Source organism: Acomys russatus, chromosome 20 (genome assembly GCF_903995435.1).
Source record: "Acomys russatus chromosome 20, mAcoRus1.1, whole genome shotgun sequence".
NCBI lineage: Eukaryota > Metazoa > Chordata > Mammalia > Rodentia > Muridae > Acomys > Acomys russatus.
The window spans coordinates 73,768,033-73,794,972 of record NC_067156.1 but is presented as its reverse complement, the minus strand read 5'-3'; the positions used below and the strand labels follow the sequence as shown (position 1 = coordinate 73,794,972).

General features: G+C 38.9%; 1 protein-coding gene across 1 annotated transcript in view; it reads right to left on the bottom strand.

The window, feature by feature from the left end:
* Positions 1 to 26,940, bottom strand: part of Rttn (rotatin) — a 246,542-nt gene that overhangs the window by 176,756 nt on the left and 42,846 nt on the right. Inside the window, 9 exon segments of the mRNA XM_051163892.1 lie at positions 4,704 to 4,848; positions 8,696 to 8,935; positions 9,649 to 9,837; positions 12,174 to 12,242; positions 12,820 to 12,916; positions 17,230 to 17,347; positions 18,455 to 18,543; positions 23,797 to 23,896; positions 26,499 to 26,670. Coding sequence (XP_051019849.1) covers positions 4,704 to 4,848; positions 8,696 to 8,935; positions 9,649 to 9,837; positions 12,174 to 12,242; positions 12,820 to 12,916; positions 17,230 to 17,347; positions 18,455 to 18,543; positions 23,797 to 23,896; positions 26,499 to 26,670 — 1,219 coding nt within the window.

Here is a 26,940-nt window from a genome sequence, read left to right as displayed (position 1 = left end):
TAAAGGAGTGTGTCACCGTGCGCAGCTTAACACAGTCTTAATTTATTATGTCAATAAGAGGAAAGTGCATCCATCACAAAGAACCGAGGGCAAGGAAGTGCAATGAGAAATCTGGAAGGAAAGCACACAAAAGTCCATGTGCTTGACTTAGGGTCTGTGGCTGGGAGTATAAACAGAATTAAATCATGAGTTTTACACTAAGTGAAAGATCCGCTACTCAGACCCGTGCCTTACTTACTCTGATTCCATTTGCTTTATACCTCATTTTGATATCTGACTGTTCCTCGACCATAAGGGCTTACAACACTATGTATGGAAACTCAGTGATTTATGGTTTCCCTGAGCTGCAACAAAGAGTGTGCACACCTCTGATTATGATTCATACAAGAATCGTAATCCATTACGCAGACAATCCATTGAAATAGTTTTAAACCTTTTGATATATTGCCATATTACCCTGCTCACACTCCCTCCCCAAAGTACTAATGTATTTATTTGACTAAGTAGGATGTGAAAAGTCCTATGGTATATAAGTCAATGTTGAGGGCTATTATTGCTGTAATATTTGACAATATGATAGGTTAAGAAATAAATCAAATTTCTATTTTGTAAGATTTATTTTGTTTACCAACTAAAAAACTGTAGCTGAAAGTATTTAAATGGACTGTTTCTAACAATACTGAGAGTAGAAAACATTATAAAGTGTTGGAAGTACTGATAGGCACATCATACATTAATCATTTTGGTGTCACAGAGACTATGCTAAAGATGGAAAAAACAAGATTTCATCTAAGTTTCTGAGTAACTAGAAGATCTCTGTTTCCACATCTGTCTTAAAGATAAGCAATCAGATAGAGAAAGTGGATAAATCCTACAAATGCAGAGCAAGATGCACCATACTCAAATTTAATTAACCATCCATTCTTAGCACTGTGTCACACCACTACTCTGCACATAACAGCACAGAATATAATCAAATCTAAATGGAGCTACCGCTTTTATTAAATATTTCATGTAAAGAACTCAACTTAAAAATGTTTACATTGCATTTAGTGAAAAAAATGAAGAAAATCTTCAAATCGTTTACGTTATAAAGTATGTTGAGAATACATTAATCAGATATATAACTCTAAAAACAATATTAGTGAAAACTTTGGGAAGACCTGGGGAGGGCTGACTTGGTTTTAATTTATATTACTATGCTTTATACCCAAGCAGTACTTTTTTCAAGCTTTTTATTTTATCTTAAGTAAAAAATATCCATGGAATAATTAAAATTAACTAAAACATGGCTGATAAACCCATTTCTCTCCCATGAATAAAAGAATCAGGTCACAAATTTAGGTAATTTTTTTTAAACTAATATATTTTCTATAATATTAATAACCCAAAGGGTAACTCACAGTTATATGCCAAATGTCTCCCATAAATAGTGGTAGAATGACAAACTATTCATACTGAGATTCTCAAATATCTATACTTAACAACCAGGAAACATGTATTCTGATATACAAGTAAAACTTAAACAGAAACTACTGATTGCCATACTCATATTAAGTATTTATGTAAAAGTAAGATTTTCCCAAAGACTCTCAATCGTACTAGCAAGCTGTTTGTGCTGGCAGATTGCTGAGAATGTTCTCCCTTTGTAACTTCAGAGCACTTGTTAACATTCAGATCCAGTGAACTGTAACAGTATCATTTCTAAAACACAAGACAAGGACAAGAGAGAACAGGGATGATGGTTCTGCTACTATCTCCAGATCACAAATACTTAATCTTTCACACTTCAAGCTTTTTTTCTTTTATATTGGTATTCAATCCTCATTTTAAACTTCTTGAGCCTTCATTTTGTTGCTGCTGACCTCTAAAAAGCCAAACATTTGTACAGTGATGGCACGTTTTTCTTTGTGCACCACACTCATCACGTATGCCTCACTTTACACTGAACAGCAGTCTGTGACTGAAAGTTGCGCAACGCTTTCAGCAAACTATGGCACCAGGGCGTGTCACAGGAAAGTCAACAAAAAGAGAGTAGTTCTGAGTAACGTTCCCAAAGAAAGGAAAATTATAGCCCCACTTTTACAAACATTAAAAAAATCATTATTATAAGAATGTGAATCAGCACTTACTATCTAATTCTATAGTAACAAAATAGCATTATATTAAGATACACAGAAAGGTGATATATTCCCAACAATATGCTCCTGATAATAAGTAAAGTGGCAATAAAGGCCAAGACAAAAATTTCAAAGGAGGGAGGGAGGGAAGAAAGGAAAAGGAGGGAGGGAGAGAGGAAGGAAGGAAAGGAGAGAGGAGGAGGAGAGCTAGGGAATGGGGAGGGAGGGAGGCAAAGAGGGAGGGAGACAGGCAATTATGGAGTAGAATCAGCAAGAAATCAAGGAATAATTCATAGAAAATGAAAAAAAATGCCTCAAGTTTATCAACATCTCTACCTCATTAAATGTAAGTTATGTACACAGCAATACCAACAAAAGAGAACCTCTCTCTCTCTCTCTCTCTCTCTCTCTCTCTCTCTCTCTCTCTCTCTCCCTGTCTCTCTCTCTCTCTCTCTCTCTCTCTCTCTCACACACACACACACACACAACTGCAACATTGCATAACAACAATTCTATATAATTAGTTTATGAATATATTTGCACATGTACCCTTGAACATTCCTTACATTGGCTATTTTATTACTGTTAAGCAAATTATGAAATTAAAGTTCTGTGTGGTTTAGAGTTAAATGTTCATGGGCAGTATAAGGGCAGATGCTGCACTCACCATGAGCAAAGCAGCCTGGTTTCACCAGCTCCATGAAAGGGGAAGATCATAAACACTAAGCAGCCTGGCCTCACTAGCTCCATGAAAGGGGAGGATCATAAACACTAAGCAGCCTGGCCTCACTAGCTCCATGAAAGGGGAGGATCATAAACACTAAGCAGCCTGGCCTCACTAGTTCCATGAAAGGGTAGGATCATAAACACTAAGTAGTGTACAAACATCCCTGCCAATCAGAGTTTTCAAGTGTCAAGATGTAGAACTTGGTATTCTTATAAACTTTGCAAATATGTCAAAACACAACGGATATGTTTGCCTTATTTATAAGGTTTACCATCTTCTATAACAGGTCAAACCTTCCTTTCTAATTCCTGTGTACTTACTTATTTTTGAAAAGGTTTATGTTTACTGAGTTCATAGAAATAAATACATAGATGAACACACCCATGAGCACCACCTGTTGAGTTAGCCTTTAGTGCTCTTAGCAAGTTTCTTAGAAACACTCAGCTAAATATAAGACTTGATAGTAAAGACTGGACAGGCAAATCCTCCAGCAAGTCTGCAGTAAAGACTGAGTGCCACTCATTCAGTTCTTTTCCGCTTCTTAGTCAGGCTGCATTACTGTGGTGGTTTGAATAAGAATGGCCCCCACAGACTCATTTGTTTGAATGCTTAGTCATCAGGGAGTGAACTACTTGGGAAGAATTAGGAGGTATGGCCATGTTGAAGTAGGTGTGGCCTGTTGTAGGAAGTGTGTCACTGGAGGCGGGCGCCAAGGTGTCAGAATTCTCAGCTACTTCCTGTGCACCATGATGTCTGCCTGCATGCTGCCATAGACTAAACCTCTGAAACTGTAAGGAAGCCCCAATTAAATTATTTCCTCTGTAAGAGCTGATGTGGTCACAGTGTCTCTTCACAGGAATCGAATATTGACTAGTCATCAACTAGTGATAAATGCACAAAGCAATAAAATTGTTCCTCATGGCATACTGCTATACCCACAGATCAGTGTATCACTCAGCTCTCATTAGAGAAACGTCTTACAGTAGATGATAATGAATATCAAGACCCACAACTGGACAATGCACAGAAAGTAGAAGACTTTGGAGCACACAATTCTAACTAGGATGTTGTATCACACCCCTCCCTCAAGGCTCAAGGATCTGTATATTAGAGAAGACAGAAAGTTCAAAAGCCAGAAGTGGTAGAAGACTTCAGGAAAACAATTTTTCTAGACAATAGGGCTGATATACATATGAGCCAAAAAAGGCTGTGACAGCATGCACAAGACCTGTACAAGTTCAATACAATCAAAAGCCAGCAGCAAGGAGAAGTAGGCACAAAGTCCCACCCCTATCCAGAAAAACCTGCAATTGTTAGTTGCTGGGAGAAGGGAAAACAGTTTTTCAATAGAAAGATACCAGGTATGTCAACCGCACTCCAGGGTATTCCCCATGCCCAGGAATGGTGGACAACACAAATAGGACTCCATGTGGGTTTTGGTGTTTTGTTTGTATTTTAGTGTTTTTTAAGAGACAGAAAGAAGAGGTGTGGAAAGATCTGATAGTGGTATTGGGAGGGTAAAATATGATAATAAATATATCATATGAAAATTTCAAAATACATAAAAAAATTTTAAATCAACTAACATAAATAAATATTAAAATAGAGCAAAAAGCTCACCAACAAAACTGAATCAATTAAACACCAAGATTCAGGATCCCACTTATTCTACAAAATGTCCACTAAATAAACAGAGTCGATCATATCAGGAAGGCCACTGCAAGGAGCATTCACTACACAGTAACAATTGTTTTACTTAGCACGTGTGATGTAAGCATTACCCTTTCCAATGTAAGTGATATTTCCAAATAAATTTCTTCCCAAACCAAAAATTTGAGTTCTTTTGATATACTTACATGCCTAAGAAGTAACTCTAGAATCCAGTTTAAAAGTTCTATTGATGGGCTTTTTCTCTGTTCCTTTATTAACTTATTCAAAAAATGAATGATATCTATTAGCAGTTTCTCATCTTCAGTGCAAGCAGGAAGTACTTGTAAAAACCTATATTTTAGAAAAAGACAGTAATCATGATTTCTAGCTCTTCAAAATACACACATCATCACTGTTCATCAAGTATGTACAGTCAACTAAAGCACACTGTTTTATAAGATAAGCCTCTAGATGCTGTGAGAAGCACAGGTGAAGGATACGGGCATTTGCCTCTCATAACCTCAGCCATTGTGGAGAAAATTTGTGATGAAATTAAAAACAAAAGAAAATGAAGTGACAAGTAAGTCATCAAGAGGAAAAGGTAAGTGTAATGTCAACTGGTGGTGTGGCTCAGTGGTGAAGCACTTGCCTCCCAGGTACAGAGCTCTAGATTCACCCAGGACTATCAAAAACAAAAACAGCAAGCTCAGGAAAAGTGCCAAAGGGGATGCCGGACCCAAACATTCCCTCTGTCTGTGCATTTCCAATCTGGCAGTGTCAGCCTTCACTAATAAGAATTACAATTCCAAATCCTAGTCTGACCAATTAGGAAAATCAGGGTGGCAAAGGCAAAGGGGAGAGGGAGGGAGGGGAAGGGATGGGGAGAGGAGGAGAGGGAGAACAGGAGAGAGAGAGAGAGTTGCAGTAGGCTATAGGAGGCTTAGAAAGAATCATAGAAGTCAAAGCAACTTTCTAAGATTCTTTAAAAAAAACACTGGTATAAGAGAGCTAAAGATTGTTAGACAACGGCATTTCTGGGGGGGGGGCGGCGGGGAGCTTTAAAAGCAATCAGGAAAAAAGATGAGATGCAACAGCAGTGGAAATGGCTTATTTAAAAACACCTCAAGGAGTTTTATCAGAATGTTGACAGAGCAACAAGAACTGCATCCACTATACACCGGCCTTTTGCCAGTTTTAAAAACTTGTTTCTAAAACTAGATACCTCCATTTTTAAAATGAAAATATTCAGGCCAAGATATGATTAGGTAAGTTTCTTTCATGGTCATGTGGCTACTAAGTGCTGGAACCCAAATGCTGACACACGCCATCCTACACCTCAGCTACATAGGTCATGAGAGGCGGGCTCTTCTAGGATGAAAACAACAGGATACCTTTCCATTAGAGCCTTCACTTTGTGAAATGTGAATTGAGAAGTCTTGTTTTAAAGGAATACAGATTAGAAAATTATTTTTTAAGACAGAATGAAGAGATGATTCTAACAAAATAAAATGTCAAAGTCAAAAAATGTCAAGAAATTTTCCCTAATAGCCAGCAGACCCATAAAATATCATCTCTGTAGCCTCATTCTTTCTCGGCTCCCATATCCCTTAAGCCCATGTGTAATTTCTTTCTTTCTGTTGCTCAAAGACACTCTTTTCTAACTGGAGGCCTCTGTCTCTTTGCCTGGCATCGTTTCCCTTTCTGTCTACTGACCTCTACTGTGCCTTAACTTAAACTTCTTCCCCCGGATCACTAATCCACCGCTGGGCGTAGACACTCTCCCATCCCATCTCCCACCAGGCGCTTCCGAGGAGAAGTCCTACAACTAGTAAAACTATCCGCTGCCTCCACCATAAATTCCAAGAGAACAGAGGATTTACTTGTTTGGCTTACTATTAAATTTCCTTGAAGGGCCTAGTACTTAGTAGGTAAGTAAATGTTTGCTAAATGCACTAGGGAAAGGACAATGCTCCTTTTTCTTTGTCTAGTCCATTCCACACTTCCCTTTTAAAAGTCATCACATCACAGTGACAAAGAAAGTATGAACAAACGAGCCTAAAGAACATTGAGAACAGTAGGAAGAAAAATCTGAGAAGAAATTATAGTTATATTTAAATAACTGGGGAGATATCACATGCAAATATAGTTAGAATTAATTGTGAGTAAGTTTAAAGGACACACAAGCAGCTATAATTACAAAGTAACAGTTCAAAACAAGAACTTATGGTCAAAGTCCAAAAAATGGAACAGTCGTTGTTTAAAAAATGTCCTCACACCGAAGGTGCATGGCTGCTGAACAGGGAAACACAGAAGGGGATTCACACGGCTAAACAAAATAATCTCTACAGCCTGACACCCATCCAGTTTGCACTAACTAGGCTCCTAACACCAACCTCTGCAGATGCCCCAGTCCTTTGTGCAGCATGGCGTAGTGTTTGCATATAACCTCCCACATTGCTTTGACTATGCACTACAGGGTAAATATCACGCATACAGTTCATACACCGTATTGTTTAGGAAACAGTGACATTGAAAACCATCTTCTCATCAAGATGCTTGTTTTGGGGAGAACTGTTTACATGTGTGTATGTATGTGCACCATGTGTGTGCAAGAGCCCAAAGAGGACTGATAAGGGAATACAATCTCCAGAAACTGAAATTATAGGTAACTGTGAGTCACCCAATGCTGGGAAATAAGCTAAGGTCCTTGCAAGAAAAGCAACTCTCTTAACCACTGACCCATCTGACCGTCCAATCTTTTTTTATTATTATTATTTTCAATCCACAGTACGTTAGATGCACTGAGGTAGCAGATGCACAGCTATGGAACATACGCATAGGATACTGTCCATGTATGCGGAAAACACCATCCTAAAAAATGTGACACTCACATATAGTTACCACTAACATACAATTTGAACTACCCTAGAGGCTCTATTGATACCAACCTATCAGAGAGCACTTGCTTCAATTTGGTATAGCCTTATAGTTTTAACATGTAAAAGAAAGCCTATGTGTATAACGAAGTCAAGATATAGTAACAGCTCTTACTGTTTTTTTTTTTACAAATAGAATATATCAAAATTATTGAAACTGCAAAGTTTTCACTTGCTTTAGTTGGTATGCATAAAAGGAGTAGCCTGATAAAACAGCGGACTAACCTGCTGGCTTCACCAACTTACACAATATAATATCCCCACTGTGGCCTACTTCAAGTTACAGTGTAGTGGGAGGCTGTGAAAAATCATACCAGTAGCACACAATACAACAGTTCTTCCATAAAACATCCATCATAAATAACCACAAGAGCACAGACAACAGTAGAATGGAAAACAATTAAAAAGTGACAATTTTCACGTTTGTTACCTTTACTTTTCATATAATCTAATTCATATGTTAACAATATATGAAATTATGCTGCATATTATCAAGCCATCAGCTCTTCCACAATGTCATATCACAAGCTGGTTCAGCATATCACTGGAGATGATTAATTATTATCACATCCCTTAACAATGAAGTAGAGAACTTGAAATTTACAAATTCAAAATTATATGCTGTGCCTGTTCAGAAAGTTACACACTTACACTACTCATATGAAAAATAAACTGAAAATCTGCCTGCAGGGTGGGCTTCTCAGTCTTGTTTCAAATGTAGCCGTCTGCTGCCAGTTCAACACTTGAAACTTACAAGCTAAAATCTTTCAAGTAACTACCAAAAGATAGCCACATGGCCATTAACTTTATGAAATTCTAGCAGAAAGAAAAATTAAATCAATTATTTGAGAAGAAAACGTAGGCAACATAAAACAGCCAGTAGAAGTCGTAGCAAGTCTATTTATCGGTCTACTAATGTCCCAGGTCATTTATAATATGGGTAGGGAAAAAATAATAATATGGGTAGGGATGAACACTCAGTAGGCTTCATCCATGTGGTACCCTGCTTATAAAGATTCCTTTAGGAATGCCAGGACCAAGGTGAAGTTTTCTCTTTTGTTATTATCCATCACAAGTAACAGACTCTCCTTTCTATTTAAATTTAAATATTCTTATATTCTTCTTTTTAAATATTCTTTCTATTTAAAGCATGTCTTTCATAATAGCAACTGTACATCAGGCAGAAGACTATGTATTTGTAGAAGGTCTGAAGATAATCCTGAACAAGTCTTTCACACTGGCCATCTAAATGTCACACTCACCTGTTGAGCACAGTATGCCAAGCCAAGGACTGTAAGGTAGCCCCACACGGACCCATGTCACACTTCAACGACAGCTTGTCATTCAAAAGATAAAAACTCATCCTGGAAATGGCAGCCCTCACATCCCTGTGGCCGCCAGCCTGGGTGATGGAGTGCAGGCAGTCCTGCAGGCCACTCACGGTGTATGTTATCCTCAGCGTGAGGGTATCTTCTGTGGACAGCTGCAGTGTACCTAAAAACCTGAGCATAAAAGAACATAAACCCACATTTATTTCTATCACAAGCCTCTCTCAAAAATTCTGTTTTTTGAGTCGGACATGGTGATGCATGCGTATAGTGCCAGTGCCCTGGGAGACAGCGGCAGGTGGATCGCTGTGAGTTCAAGGCCAGCCTAGTCTACAAAGCTTGTCCAGGACAGCTGTGGTTATACAGAGAAACCCTGTTGTGGGGGAAAAATTTGTTTTGTTTTTATTTGCTTTTCAATAAAGGTTAACTTACAGCTAAAGGAATACTAATATATAAATTCATAGAGGTTATAGTTTTACAATAGCATTCCAACTGTGGATACTGACTTTTTCCTTATCAATGACACACTATATAGTATTACTCACTTGAGACACTTAAGACATCCAAAAGTTAAGAACATTCTCAGGTAAAATTATTAAATTTTATTCTCATGCCACAGCTCTTTTCCAAGGCATGATTAACTGAATGAACTGAATATATATTTATACTACATAGTTTCTGAGACAGCATAAAATACAATCCTTTCTAGTTAAAAGGCTTTACATAATTTTTAATAGGCACAGACCTGAAACAAAGTGAAAATATAATCTTAAGTTAGAATCAGTTGGTAATATCAAGTAAAAAAGCTTTTAACCTAGACAAGTGAAGCCTAATTAATTCCATGTAATTTAATCTGTGATAATTTTTATCTTAATATAACAACTTACTCTTGAATTTTAGTTTCAGAGGTCATTTCTTTTAATAAATTATCACTCCCATGATACCACGCTAGGTTCCAAGCTATTCTCAGCATATCTGACACAGGCTTCAGGGCCAAACACTCAGCAGATAATGGCAAAACTATTGAGTAAGGACTCACAGCATGGTGGCCAACCACATGAACTGGTAGATGATACCTAAAGAAAGTGAATTTACATAGTTACAAACTTCAAGTAGGACTCAAATAATGAACTAGAAGGGACAGCTAGTTTTGTGACTTTCTTATTTCTTAACAATGTTAAATTTATCACATTTTATATAATATTTAATTATTCTGTCATCTCATCCACATTCCAAAATACTATATTACTCTTTCCTATGTATGGCTACATTCTATATATATTAGGATTGTTACAGATAGTACTGTTCCCTGAAGTCAGGAACATGACTACAGTAAATTAAGCATTAAAGGTGCTTGGCTAAAACATGAATGCAGACTTTCTGACAGTTTGAAACCACCGCTTCTCTATTTACATGAGGTGCTGCTGTGGCGGACCTTAGTGGTGGACAAAATGAGGCTCTCAAGGCGCTACAGAATTGTCTATGATCATAGTTACTAAGAGGCTGAGCTCAACATACTGTTTTCCCTTAAGAACAAAACTAAAGTCCAAGTGGATTAAAGACTTCAACATAAAGCAGACACACTAAATCTGTTAGAAGAAAAAGTGGGAAAGAGCCTTGAACTCAATGGCATGATACAACTTCCTGAGCAGAATATCAATAGCTCAGGCTCTAAGATCAACTTAATAAATGGGACCTCATAAGACTGAGAAGCTTCTGTAAGACAAAGGACACTGTCAACAGAACAAAACAACAGCCTACAGACTGGGAAAGGATGTTCACCAACTCTACTTCCAACAAAGGGCTAATATCCAAAATAAATAAACAACTCAAGAAATTATATACCACCAAACCAAATAACCCAATTAAAAATTGGGTACAGAGCTAAACAGAATTCTCAACAGAGGAATATCAAAAGGCCAAGAAACACTTAAAGAAATGTTCAACCTTCTTAGTCATCAGGGAAATGCAAGTAAACGGACTCTGGGATTCCACCTTACACCTATCAGAATGGCTAAGATCAAACACTCAGGTGACAGCACATGCTGGCGAGGATGTGGAGAAAAAGGAACACTCCTCCATTGCTGGTGGGAATGCAAACTTGTACAACCACTGTGGAAGTCAATCTGGCACTTTCTCAAAAAATTGGGAAGAGTGCTACCTCAAAACTGCTTATACCACTCTTGGGCATATACCCGAAAGATGCTCCAACATACAACAAGGACTAGGCTCAACTATGTTCATAGCAGCTTTACTCATAATAGCCAGAACCTTGATATAACCTAGATGTCCCTCAACCAAAGAATGGATAAAGAAACTGTGGTACATTTATACAGTGAAAAACTATTCAGCTATTTAAAACAAGGAAACCTTGAGATTTACAGACAAATAGATGGAACTCAGGATAGAAAAGATCATCCTGAGTGAGGTAGCCCAGACCCAGAAAGACATGCATGGTACATACTCCCTTATAAGTGGATATTAGCCCAACATAAATGTCCTCTGAGAAACGGCACCCAGCGGGAGTTCAGAACAGACACTGGGACTTACAGCTGGACCTTGGGAGGAGCACTGAGAGTTGTACGGAAGGGAGTGAGATAGAAGAACCTGGAGGGGTCAGGATCTCCAGAAGGAGACCACCAAGACCAGTGGGTCTGGATAGGGGCCCTGCACAAACTGATGCACAAACCAAGGACAATGCTTGCAGGGAACCTAGACCCTGTTCAGATGTAGCTGATGGACAGCTCATGCTCCATGTGTGTGGGGAGGGGGAGAGAGGGGACGGCCTCTGACATGGACTCTGGTGCCTGCGATTTGATCACTGCCCGTTGGAGGCAGAGGAAGGAGATGCGGGCTACCCTGATGAGACCTGATAGACTGTGATCAAATGGTGGGGTAGGACAGGGCCCCTCATCAGAGGTCTAGGGGAGGAGAGTAAGGCAGAAGAGGGAGGGAGAGCGGGAACTGGAAGATAAGAGAGAGAGGATAACAATTGGGATGTAAATGAATTAATATTAATAATAATAATAATAATAATAATAATATTAATAATAATAATAATAATGAAAAGTGAAAAATTATTTTAAAGCCTATTTTCAAATGGTTGATAATAGAGATTATATCTGGAGAAAGAGACAGCCTCTGAACAATTGCTAACAATGTAGGGAGCACGGACACAAATTGTAGTTCTTTCAGCTTTCCTATAACCTTTCAGGAGATTGAAATGAAACACGGCTTAGAGGGAACTGTACTTATAGATTCTCCAAAGGATGACGAAGAGGAAAATATGAAATTACTGCCAATTAAATGACTAAAATGCTAAGTGAAAACTATAACAAATGACAGACAGCAAATTTCCCTTTGTGTAGTAATAGTTTAGTAGCCATGAAAATAAGACAAACAAATTCTTTACCTTCTAAAGACTGAAACAGGCAAACTGAAGACTGATGACAAAGAAGGTTTATTAGAAGGACTAAGAGACCTATTTAAAAAAAAGCAAAAAGAAAAATGAGTAGGTCAAACTTCTATATAGTACAGCCCACTGCATTCTCTTGAGCAGTATATTCAAGATTATAACTAAGTCTAACACTCAATATAGTCAAGTGTTTGCTACCACCTTAATTGAGAGTAAATTGTATTTTGGTTTGTAGTTTCATATAATAAGATCTCATATAACAAAGTGGATATACTAGCAAGTAAATCCTGTGGCTCCTCCCCCTGATGCTTAAGGCCATGTTAATCAGAGACTATCATTCTAAATATTTTCTACTTTTTTAAGTTATACTTTGTAAAGCACACAAAGCTGAAGACATGTACTAAAAATATATCCAAGACAAAAATCACTAATAATTTCAATTTCATACTTAGTTATGCTAAAAAATGTAAGTCAGGGTAACTTCTGAACCCATGGGACTTAAATAGCACTTAGTCAAACCAAAGAACGTAGTACATGTGTACAGCATGAAAAGGCTTTAAGTCAAAAGAACTCAGTGCGCTGCTGTAGGAATGCATCAGACTAAAGAGCTAAGGGTAAGCGAATAAAAGTCCTCATATCTCACCATGTATCCATTCTTGATACTTCATCAAACAACAGAAGACAAAACAAAGCCCCAACTTCAGTCACCACAGTACAATCTTCATGAAATATCAAGGAAACTGAGGAATAAAAGGAATGCGACTTCATAATATATTTTCAATTCCAGAAAGAATAAACTTCAGCTTTAAAATGTCTTAACTTGAAAGAGAAATACAGCAATAACCCAGAAAAACTGACATAACTAAAACACTGTCTCTCAAGCTAACAAATGTGTGAGAATTACCAGGAAGCATATAAAACAATTGCTCAGTCTACATGTATAATGAGCGTCTCTAACACATTCCCAGAAAATGTTGGCACTACTGGTCCAAGAGCCACCTGTGCAGACTTGCTCACTCAGCACTACCCAGCTGCAGGTAATCTCAGCAAAGTGATCCAGCTTCAGGGGATGTTTTGTTGGGTTACATAATTCCAGCTCGAGTTTCCTCACTAGAGATCCTCTATAATTTTGCATCTTAAAAACAAACATGGTCCTAAACTTAGACCTAATGCTACAAGGCTGTGTTTATGCTATGTTATTCTGCCTTTTCTTTGTTATGAGAAGCTGTGGGGAAAAAGACATCTGATTAGCAGGTGATTACACTACCTCCACCATGCACTAGTAAAGTCTTTCAACATAAAATAGCCCCGTCTACTTCTCTAACATTCTCAATGGCGCAGTCTGGAAACTAAGGAATTCTAAAGCTAGAATAGTAATTGTACCATCACACAGGAGTAGTGACAATACAGAATCTTCAACGTTATAGAAACACAAGCAAGAAATCTGGCTATAGAATATATTTTCCTAATTGTAAGAAAAGATACATATGTAATTACCATGACTAAAAATATAATCTAAAAGGTAAAGAAATAAGAATCATATAAAAATGAACCAATGTTAAGCAGACAATTTCCTCAGCAGAGACAGATGGTTTGGATATTTAAATACTAAAAACATTCTGGAATACAACTGGTTATGATATGGGATTAAAACAGACTTAGATCCTTACCTTACATTTTATTCCCATAAAATATTTAAGCTTATTAAAGGTTTTTAATATATGACAAGCTCCTTTCTTGTTATATTTTTTTAAATAACTAACAAACTAGTGAGGTTTCAGAAGGATTTTTTGTACATCCTTAGTTCTCATTTCTCTACCCCCATCCATTCTCTCCCCGACACCCCTGCCCAATATCTAGCTAAACCTTTAGTTCCCACTCCACTTCCAAGTCAGTTCTCTCATACCACATGAACAATACTACACTGCTCATTTTATTTTTTTTACTCAGGGAGCAAAACTTCTTTACACCCATACTTTAGTTTGGTTAGTTTCTCCCCCAACAGCCTCATTTTCCCTACTATTTTTCCCTACAAAAATTGTTTCAGTGAGACACACCCGTGATGGCAGAGCTATGAAGAAAACCAGCTCTTTTTCCGCTGGAGAAGAACTTAACCATATTCCATACGGGGGTAGAAGCTCTAATGACAGAAAATGTATAAGATGATATACAAATGATTTTCTGACAATAAAAAAATCTGAAGCAAATATCCAGTAATATGACAAACGGAAACAATGAAGCAACAATACAACATTATTCTTTGAAGATATTTTTTTAAAAGATGATGAAAACCTATAAAATTTTTATTTTATATAGTTCTATACTGTCCAGAATTTTGCAATGGAGATATGTAACTTAGTCATGATTGGAAAAAAGATAAAGAAATTAGAGCTCTTCTCCGGTCTCTACCACAAATCTAGTTATGACTATGTCCAAGTCCCCAACCATCTCTGCGACTTCAATTACCTCCCTCTACAGTGGTATAATAAATACTATCTAGTTAGTTTCCACCTCTGAAACACAGTACAAGATTCTGTCATAGCAAGCTTATAAGTCAAAACAGAGCTTTGCAGGGTCACGTAGTCACTAAAGCCTGTGGGTCACTTCTCCATGCTAGCACTGAGTGACCCCTAAAATACATGTCCCCGTTGAACAACCTCAAACAGCCCTCTCTGCCCTCCTGTTTATCTACCCTCCTTCTACCCACTGTTCCTAACGAGCGAAGATATGCAACATACTTTCTTCCCCTATCAGTAAGTGAGTCATGTCTATCTGAACCCCCAAATCTCAAACCCCAGCTTAGATATCGTGCTTCCTAGACGCATTATGTAATACTTCCCTGACACTAATACATTCAGCACTTCCTCTGGCTCCAGGGGTCCCACTTCAGGTGTTACTATGCTGTGTTTGTAATTACTGGTCAAAGTCTTTGACAGTCCATTGGCCATGCTCATAACTCTGACAGAGGGGCCTCCCACTGCACCCAGAACATAATATGTGCTTCATAAATGTTTACAGAGGAATAGATTTTCCTGGCAGAGTAGCTGGTTAAAAAAATGAAAGTTTCATGTATGAGAAAGAACAATTGATAATTAAAAAAAAAAAAAAAATACCAAGACAATACAGCTTATGTTGCCATGGAAAGCGCTTTTGCAGCAGGAGTGTGGCTCTCCGGTGCAGCTCTTCTCTAGCGCACACAGGACCTAAGTCTAATTCCAAGCACCATCCCACAATTGTAAAAGTGCTTTAGTATCCATTAGGTACTCATAAACTTGAATAATTTAAATTAAAATGGATAAATGGGAGACTAAATGAAATTAAATGAGGTTAGTAGGATTATTATTAACACGAATACAGAAACTGGAGGCTAGACAGTGGCACACACCTGCAACACCAGGACTCGGAAGTCAGAGACAGGCTGATCACTTCAAGTTCAAGACCAACTTGGTCCATATAGTAAGTTCTAACAAGAAAGATCTACACAGCCAAACCTTGTTTCAAAAAGTAAAATTTAAAAGGAAAGCAAATGAAAGAATGACTATGTTTTAAAAGGAGAAAGATAAAATCATAAATCTATACTTACTATTCCTTCAGGTGAGCACTACATTAAAAAAAAAATCACACTCCATTTAAAATTTTCTGACCTTAAAAATGAGTCTTTTTTCCTGGTTTCAACTTTGTAAATGTTTCTTTTTTTTTTTTTCTTTAAGATTTATTTATTTATTATTATGTATACAGTGCTCTTCCTGCATGTACACCTGCATGCCAGAAGAGGGCATCAGATCACATTACAGATGGTTGTGAGCCTCCATGTGGTTGCTGGGAATTGAACTCAGGACCTCCGGAAAAACAGTCAGTGCCTTTAACCTCTAAGCCATCTCTCCAGTCCTGCAAATGTTTCTTTAATAGACTGTGTCCTACACACTTTGTAAACGGATTATCACTGAGGGGAAAATGCTACAATAAAATTATTTTATAATACTATATACTCTAATATAAATCTTATTTATCTCATCAATGCCTACCAGGTCACAAAATATTGAAATACTTGACCAAAATGCCTCTTTAGAATAATTAAGGATACCATGGGGATACAAAATGGAAGGGAAGAATAATTAAAAGCAGTGAGACAAAAATTGTAGGAAGTAGCCAGGTATAAAAGCACACACACCTGTAATTCCAACACTCAGGCGGTCAGAGGCAGGTGGATCTCTATGAGTTCTAGGCCAGCATGTCTACAAAGCAAGTCCAGGACAGCCAAGGCTACCCTGTCTCAAAACACAAAAAACTGAAAACAAAACAAACAAACAAAAAAACCCAGAAGTTGTAGGCAATGAATTGCTTGTAGAACACTGTGCTGGTCAGGCGAGACAGAGCCTCTGTGGATCAGCCCCTCAGTGGATCTCAGGCAGCAGGCTCGACACACAGTCTAAGGGAGCTGTGTGCTCTGCTTGCTGGCCTTCAGTTCTGGCCCTGAGTATGTCCACCTTGCTTCTTTTAAAACAGACCTGGGTATTTTTTTTATATATATATAAAAGCAAAAGATAAGAAGATAAAACCCATATTTTCTATCCAAATGTCATTAAAATTAAATTAAACATGGATTTTTTAAAAAAAATGTTTCTTCAAATTCCATCCCTATACAGAGGCTCAGAGTAACTCACTCAGTGAGATCTGGTTGGGTCTACAGTCTCAATCCCAATCTGAGCTCGTAAGCAAATGCAAAGGTACAAGTGAAAACTAAAGTAGGACACAGACACTACAGGAAGAAAGGGCAGTTGGCCTGATCTCCTCAAAGACAATGATCACCACATAAGCACTGAGCTACAAACTAACAAGCAGGTGCGGCAGTCAGAGCTCAGCTTTCCTCAGCTGCCGCCTACCTAGGCAGCAACTGTATTTCCCCAAAGGCATCATGCTCTTCATGATTACTTTCCAGTATAACAGTAAGGAACTTTGTTCTCTTAGTACAATGGGAAGTAAACGCTTCCTGCAGCCATGCGATGAGTGCTCACAGCTTATACTGGTGTGCTTCAGGCCCTTCTGTACTCACCTCTGAATAACAGGGTCAAGAGAGAAGACTGCTGTGACAAGGAAGCACGGATAACTGGGTCAGCATATAAAACTTTCCTCAGGAGGGTGAGGCATGGCGGAATCAAGCATTCTATAACCTGCCAACAGGAAATGAGATTAAAATATACCACAGTATCTTATTCTAAGTTACATGAAAATTCTAAATTACATGAAAATAAAATGAAAAGATGTTAAATGTTTGGTTTTTGGTTTGGTTTGGCTTGGCTTGGTTTTTGTTTTTTTACATAAAGAATTACTTTAAAATTTGGGCTGGAGAGATGCCTCAGTGGTTAAGAAGCACTGTCTGCTCTTGAAAGGACCTAGATTCAATTCCCAGCACCCACAGGGTGGCTCATGACAGCCTGTAAGTTGACTTCTAGGAAATCCAAGGCCCTCTTCTGGCCTCTAAAGACACCAGGCATGCACATGGTGTACAGACATAAATTCAGGAAACCCGTATACACATAAAATAATCATACTTTTAATTTTAAAAAATTACTTAAAAATAAAAGCAACACTGAATATACTTCTCTTTATAAAACTCAGAAGTTCTAAGCTTAGTTTTCCTTTACAGACCTTTTGTAGAAATCAAAAATAAATGAAGAATGGGTATCCCTTTTGAGACTAAAAATTTAAGTATTCTTCCAAACTCAGCTAAATTCAGTTCCAAACTAATTAAATGAACCTACTGTGCTAGAGACATGGCACAGTGGGGAAGGTACGTGCTTTGCAAGCAGAAGGACCTGGATATAATCCTAGCATCTATGAACAATCTGGGTGTGGTAAGCCAGAACTTGGTACGTAAAAACAGATGCATTCTGAGGATTCCTGGCCAGCTAGCTCAACAAAAAAGTGAGTTAATTGTAGGTTCAATGAAAGACCCTACCTCAAAAATAATTTGGAGATGGAGAAAAGTAGATAACCAGTGTCACCTTCTGGCCTTGAAATACCCATGCATAGGCAAGTGCACCTCCATGCATGTGCATACACCACCAACACACACACACACACACACACACACACACACACACACGCGCGCGCGCACACGCACGCACGCACGCACACACACACACACACACACACACACATGCACACACGCACGCATGCACACACACACACACACACACACACACACGCATGCAGATATAACCTCTCTTTTTAAAAGAGTCAACTTATAAAAAAATGTCCAGACTTTATAGTCTTACCTTGCCATCTTGACCCACGCATTCATTTAAATACCAGATTATCTTCTCAATTAAGCATAACTTTTTCACCACTGCATGCGTCTTAACATCTACAGACAAAATAGTATTAAAAGTTAAGTGTTTTGTGGCTTTAAAAAACACTTTGAAACATATAGGGCAGTTATGCATCCAAATTTCAAACTACTAAAAACACGGCACACCTAGGGCTGAAACTAGAAGACAAAACCGTAGCCTGCATTGCTACTTTGTGGGTTCTTCCTCCTCCCACCCTTCTCCACGCTTCTCTTCTTCCTTCCCTTTCATCCCCCTCACACTAGATATGAGAGAAAACGGGATTGAGAGGAAAGGAAAGAGATCCCTGAATAAAATAAAATCAGGAGTCAGGAAGGGGGTGACACTATTGTTAGACTGCTTCCTGCTGCCTGTGGGCTTGAGCTCCTTGAGGCAAGTTTGATCTTCACCATCAGGACATCGAGTTACTACTTCTTCCTCCTCCTCCTCCTCCACCTCCTCCTCATCTTCTTCCTCCTTTTCCTCTTCTTCTTCCTCCTTTTCCTCTTCTTCCTCCTCCTCATCTTCTTCCTCCTCCTTCTCTTCTTCTTCCTCTTCCTCCTCCTCTTCCTCTTCCTCCTCCTCTTCCTCTTCCTCCTCCTCTTCCTCCTTCTCCTCCTCCTCTTCTTCTTCTTCCTCCTCTTCCTCCTTTTCCTCTTCCTCTTCCCCTCCTCCTTCTCTTCCTCTTTTCTTCTTGTTTCTTCTTTGTGCATGACTACTGCAACCAACCAACCACCACCTTTCTCTAGCATTTATGTACCCTCTAAAAAGTCCCCAGAATTCTAAGCATCACACCATCACAGAAATTTCCTGCAGATGGCAATTTCTTCTGCTAGAGCACAAGGCAGATCATAGTCAGCTGCTGCAAAAAAAGGCCCATATCCCCACCCCTGGGATTAAAATGAAAACATGATATTTCTGTGATTTTTTTCATTTTAATTTATTATAATTTATTCAGATTACATCCTGACTGCTACCCCCTCACTTGTATCTTCCCATGGAATTGTAATGTACTATATATTTCTGAAAAAAACAACAAACATATATTAAAATATTAGAACTTTAAGAAGAAAATTTAAGGGTTTTATACAGAGATACACAAACACAGATGCACATACAGCTGTTACTAGAGCCAGAAATTCTAGTTTATAAATTAGTTACAAGTATTGGCAAATAATTTATAGTCAAATTTTCTCCTCTATTCTCAGTAATAAAGCCACAAACATCTCCATATTGATATTAAGCTAATAGGCATCACTATAACTAGCTTTATTGCCAGTCTTTAAAAAGTGGATTTCCAGTAACCACAGTATAGGGTATTTTCAAATTCTACTCTTGAAATGTTAGTAATATTGAAGTATTACCATAAAAGTTGTTTAACTTTTATTAACCAAAATTCATTCACTCGTTCATCTAGTGCAGGTCTCCAGGCAGGCCAGGCTACAGCGAAGGATGACCTTGAACTCCTGGTGCTCCTGCCTCCACCTCTGAAGAACTGGGATAACAGGTATATTGTTGTTGATTTACCAGTAGGGCCTAATAATGTTTATTATCAGGCCTGTAATTATTATTACAGCAGTATTTTCTAACTCGCTAGCAATTAATCAAGACACAGACACCTGTTACATTTTAAAATAGCCTTAGCTAACCTGGGGCAGGGCACATATCAATCCTCTAAACTACTTCCCATAGTGGGGCAGGTATCCCACACCTGCCCAATCCCACGCCATCTGCTTCTAATAATTTCTGTCAAGCTACCTCCCATCCTTAATCCCATGTACTTGCTAATGTTCTTCATCTGGGCCAAATCCTCCATCCACGCTGGCCATGTGCTTCTCCCCCACCAAACCCATGATGGCGCAGCCTTCTCCTCCTCTCTTCTCCTCAGGTTTCTCTCTTTCCAAGATTTTCTCTGTCTCCCCAAGCCCGGAACCTTAGCCACGCCTATCTCATTTGCCCTGCCTGGGGGTGATGGTTTTTTATTAATTATCATCAACATACAGAAGACCGACGCCCAACACAGGCACATACACCACACCCACATCCTTCTTTCCTCTATTTAAGGCAGGGTCGCACAATGTATTCCAAGCTGGTCACAGACCAGACTTAAAATCATTCTACTGAGACTTCTAATTACAGGTGTCACGCCCAGCTTCCACATTTTTAAAGCCTATTTTCTTCGGTCTGTATTACTGTTATTAAAACCACAGATAGGGCACTGTGAACAGGGTTATATGAGACACTGAGCTGTGTCCTAGTTAAAGCTACTCCTGCTATGATGAAACACCATGAACAAAAGCAAGTTGGGAAGGAAAGGGTTTATTTGTCTTATACTTCCACATTGCAGTCTATCACTGAAGGAAGTCAGCACAGGAATTCAAACAGGGTAGGAACTTAGAGGCAGGAACTGATGCAGAGGCTATAAAGGTGTGCTGCTTAAAGGCTTGCTCCTAATAAGTCTGTTCAGTCTGATTTCTTATAGAACCCAAGGCTACCATCCAAGAGATGACACCCACACAATGGGCTGGGCCTTCACACATCTATCATTAATTATTAAGAAAATGTCTGATTTCCCAGACCACAGCTCTGCCTGCATTCCCAGAGGCCTACTGGCACCAGCGACAACGAGGTAAGATTCCTACCCCATCAATCCTTTGCCTACCAAGTCCCCCTAACGCACACACAAGAGCAGTAAACTACACACTGTCTCCTGTGCTTTATCAGGGACAACCAGGTGAGACCCTGCACCAAGCCCTTGCCTGACAAGTCCCCTAAAGCACACCCAATAGCTTTAAACTGCACCCCAACCCCTGGACTCCATTTTTTGGAGGCCACAACTCTTGCCTGCTTTCCAAAAGGCCACTCTGGCACCAGGAACCCCAGGTCACAATGGTATTAGGGACTCTAGAGGGAAGAATAACACTCAAAAACCCAGCGCCATGCAGGCCACAAAAACCCCAGGGGAAACACCCTACTAGACCTGAAGACTCCCTAGTACCAGAATCCCAGGCCACTCAAGACAGAAGACAAAGGAGAGACAGAAACCAATGGGGGGAGGGAGGAAACATCCAAAAAATACCCATCAAAAAAAAAAAAAAAGATGAGCTCAGATATCGTCATCTAAACGTACAATAACCACAAAACCCAGATGGCTAAAGGCCAGCATAAGAACACAACCAACAAGAGCCAGGGCAATGTGGCAGCACCACAACAAGCTGTCCTACTACAGCAAGCGCTGGATAGCCCAACACACCTGAAGCTCAAGAAAATGACCTTAAACCCAATGTTATGAAGATGATAGAGGCCTTTAAAGGGGAAATGAATTAATCCCTCAAAGAAAAACAAACAGGCAAAGGAAATGAATAAATCTGTTCAAGACTTGAAAATGGAAGTAGAAGCAATAAAGAAAGCACAAACTGTGGGAATCCTGGAGCCTGAAAGACTGGGTAGGAGAGCAGAAGCTAAGGCACAAACTGTGGGAACCCTGGAGACGGAAAGCCTGGGTAAGAGAACAGAAGCTAAGGCACAAGCATCACAAACAGAATACAAGAGATGGAAGAAAGAATCCTATGCATGGAAGGTACAATAGAAGAAACTGATACATTGTCTAAAGAAAATGTTAGATCTAAAACGTTTCTGGCACAAAACATACAGGAATCTGGGATACTATGAAAAGACCAGGTACTGTCTCTGACTACACTGCCTGGCTTTGTATCTCTTTCTCCTAAACTGCCTTATCTAGGAAGTCAGGACAGGAATCCAAACACATGGAAAACAAAAGTTACATTTACAGAGGGGGAGAGAAGTTGAGAGGGAGGGACTGGGAAGAGGAGAGGTACAGGAAGCTGTCAAGAAAGAAAAGAAGAGAAGAGAGGAGGAAAAGAAGGGAAAAAGGAAAGGAAAGGGGAAGGGAAGGGAAGGGAAAGAGGAAGGGGAAGGGAAGAAAGGAAACAAACAAACAAACAAAAACAGAAATATGCTTAAAGACAGACAGAACCAGAAAATGAGAAGAACCCAGAAGATTAGAGCAGATTGCTAAAATAGTTTGAGGCTAAGCAGAGCAATTCCGGGCCGAGAGAGAGAGGCCACATTAAGTAAGTCAGCTGGGAAAAGAGCTTGAGCCAGAACAGCTGAGTTGAAGCAGCCAGCCCAGAGCTCAGAAAGGACAAGTGAAGGTGAGCTTATTAAACAGTAAGTCTTGGAGACTTGGAGAGTCTAGGCCTAGGGTAGACAGTATGGAGGCTAGAAGCTGCCAGGACTAGGCCTAAAATAGCAAGAGGAGGCAGTAAGCCTCCCAGACAACAACTGACTAGGAGAATAAAACTTATTTTGCATATGCTGATTATGATTATGCCTTGGCAAACTATCCTCTCATGACAGGGCTTAATAATGTCAGGATAACCAAGGGATGCTAACCATATGTCTTTGCAGTATATAAATGAAAGTTACCTTTATCTCAGAATCATTAAAGTACATATATCAAAGATGGGGACTAACGAAAGACTTGAAACCTAAGCAATAGTACAAAGAAATCAGACACTTTATTTTTAAACTACACACATACATGTTTTAAACAATAAATCATACATACATACAGTTACAATGAACTTTTAAATTTTATTTTATGTGTACCAGTGTTCTGTCTGCATGTATATTTGTATACCAACTGCATGCAGTATCCGAAATACACACAAGCAGGCATTAGATCCTCTGGGACTGAAGTTATGGATGTTTGTGAGCCTGTGAATGGGTGCTGGGAATTGAATCCAGATGCTCAGTGTTCTTAAGCACTGAGCCATCTCTCTAGGCCACAATGTTTGTTTTTTTTTTTTTAATCTTACCCAGAAGTACTGTTTGATTCACTTCACTGAGCAACATGTACAAAATTACCACATAACAATAATTTTTTAAATATATAACTTTATATTTATAATTTTGTTACTATTTTAGAATATATTTGATAATGCCCCAATGGCACTTTATAGATCAAATATGGACAACATACTTGACAAGCAAACTTTTTGTGAAGAACCCAGTAATAAATATTACAAGTAAGTTCTGTCACACATTTTTGGGTCTTGCTTTTTTTTTTTTTTAACAATTCTAAACATATAACGAGGCATCCTTATCTTGATGGGTAAAATAGGTTAGGGCTAGATCTGGACTATGAATAGTCATCTGACAGCCAATACTACTGCACAGTAACCCTAGGTCAGCAACGATCACTGTCAAAAACAAAAACAAAAACAAGCAAACAAACAAAAAAGAAAACAAAAACAAAAAAACATTACCGTGCATTATCACAGCTAGTTGCTCTGCAGCTGACTTTCTCAAAACAAGATCAACATCATCGGAGGTGAAGATTTCATACACTTTTTCAACAGTCTCCAGCTGAAAATCAAAACATATATTTTCACCTGTTTCCAACTCTCCAATAAGTCAACTTACTTAAATAAACATTTATGTGTAAATTTGCAACAATGATATGATTGGTAATAGGGAAACAGGATCAGAAAGCAACAGCCATTATATAAGCTTCCCTTTTTAATGAACATTATTGCTAACAGTCTTAAGTCACCCACTAATCCATTAACACCTTGAGAATATCCTAGCATCTCTGTTATACTACACGAACCTTAGGCGAGCATCTCAGACCTATGACTCAGAATACTTTCTCATGTTCCTGTAAACCACCAGCTGCAAACCCCACGGCTCTCTTCTTTAACCATCTCTGCCACTGCTGACAAGTCCAGTAGCTTTAACAGGAAGAGATTGGTTTTGCTTACTTTAAGCCCAGAGTCTGAGATAACGAAAGCAGCAATATAAAAAGAACTAATTCAACATTCCTTTTCTCTCACAACCTCTGCTAACTTCTGTTTGTGACAGCTAATCTCAGCTGTCAACTTGACACACCTAGGAAGAGGAAACTTCAAGTGAGGAACAGCCTCCATCAGATTAGCCTGCAGGTGAGCCTGTGGAGCATTTCCTTAATTGCTAATTGATGCTTAGGGCCCAGGCCACTGTGAGTGGTGCGCCTGGGCTGTATTAGAAGGTATCTGAACTTGGCCCTGGGAGCAAATCAGTAAGCAATGTTTATCCATGATTTCCACTTTAGTTCCTGACTTGGCTTCCCTTGATGATGGACTAAGCTGTAAAACATAATAGGCCCTTTCTTCTCTACATTGGCTTTGTATAATTTTTTTTTTCAGAACAACAAAAAGCAAACCAGAACACATACCTACTGTAAACTCACAAGACAATCCCAGAAGTCCTCTCCTCTCTTTCCCCAAATTCTACATAAGGGTAACAATGATTAATAGAAATTTGGTACTCACTGATTCCCTAAGCTGGATCCTCAAATCCTCTGACCAGGCCACCATAAAGCACAAAACATTAAACTCAGAACAAAACTAAGAATGCATTTGCTCATTAAAAAAAAAAAAAAAAAAAAAGTTTCAGAACCCAGATATAGTAATCCAGACGCCAGCATTTAGAAAACTAGGCCAATATGATCATAAGACCAGCCTTAGCCACAGGGCAAGACCCTGTCAAAACAAAAAAACAATGAACAAAAAACGCAGTACTGCACTAACTGCTCTGCATGACCCTGTAAAGCTAATACCCATGCTGACGACCAAATCAAAGGATAAATAAAAACCAGCACAGCAATGAAAGGATGAGGACAGATGGCAGAATTCTCTCTCAGCTCAGTGATGTGGGGACAGCCCTGGTCAAATGGGTGCTGCCTCAGTTTGCTTTTCTCCATGCGAACTTGGGGAGGAAAGGGCTCATTTCATCTTACAGCTCCCACATCTCTGAGGAGAAGTCAGCACAGAAACTGAGGCAGAGGCCACAGAGAAACACCACTCACAGGCTGCTCTGCACGGCTCTCCCAGCTTGGATTTCATACAACCCAGAACAGCCTCCTCTGCAGAGGCACCAGCAACGGGATGAGCCACAGCAATCATTAACCAGGAAAAGGCCCATAGATTTGCCTTTTCACAGTTAAGCTTTCCAAGAAGATCCTAGCTTGTTTCAAGTTGACAAAAGAACTAAGCATCACAGGTGCTAACCTTCTGGAATCATCTAAAGGAGCCGAAGATTCAGTAAAGCGTTTAAACAAAAACAAACAAACAAACTTATAATCGCTGTAAAATCATAGAGAAACTCCCTTGGAATCAGAGGCTGAAATATTTTTTTACAAAAAAAGAAAGTTATCTTTTCCTAACCAGCAATTCCCTATATATTTATGTTGACAGTAGTTCTTCGGTCCTAAAGGGCAGGTGAGGGGCTCAATGGGTAAAGCCACTTGCTGCCAAGACTCATGACCTATGCTCCATCTCGAGCAGACATATGGCCAAAGGAAAGGCCTAATTTGTGTGCACACACACATGCACACACACACACACACACACACACACACACCCCTAATACAAATATATTTTAAGAAATTAACAACAACAACAACAAAAGCGAGAGAATAACTCAGAGGTTAAGAGCATATGCTACTCTTCCCAAAGATCTAAGTGCAATCCCAGGCATCCACATCAAGTGGCTCACAACCATCTGTAAATCCACTCCAGGGAATCCAATGCCCTGCTGCAACTGGGCACTGTACTCACAAGCATATATACAAACATACACATGTTTGGGGTTTTTTTTAATTAGAAAAATAAACAAAAATTCATCACAAAACTTCTCGCTGTATTCAACTGCAATGCATTTCAGACACTCCATGAATAACTTGCATTTCTAGCACATACATGCTGTTAAACAAAGCTTAATTCCTGGGAGACAGTGGGCACTCAAGTGATATCTTCCCAATAAATAAACACATCCAGAAGCCAGATCAATACCAAATACAAGAAACTAGCCCCAAATTACCTATCTCCCTTCCTATCACACACAGTCTAAAAAAAAAAAACACATAAAAGACACGCTATATAAATGTGTCAAAGTATCACACAGTAATAAACTCAAAAGTTATGCTTACCTTAATAACTAGTTCTCGTCTATCATCCAATTTAAGGTCAATGGGCTTTTTCACAATAAACAGATTAGCCACTCCGGAGAGGACTCTGGCATCTAGGAATGGGCGCTTCTTATCAGCCCCTTCTTCACTAGTCAGATGAAACGCTAAAAATTTTAATGCTAGTGCACGAACCCTATAACAAAAAGCACTTAAGTCAACATTTTATACTATGTAAATATCTATAAACAGGCTTAGAATTATACATAATTATCATAATAAAGTTTAACTATCCCCATATATACTGCCATTACTACTATTTTCCTATTTCTACAGAAATCTTTCATATAGAACTATTTACATGAAGACAATTTTGTTTTATAAAATAACATTAAAAACACAGAATAAATAATAAGGACATTGTACACTCACAGACTAAAAAACACAGTCAAGCTGGGCATGGTGG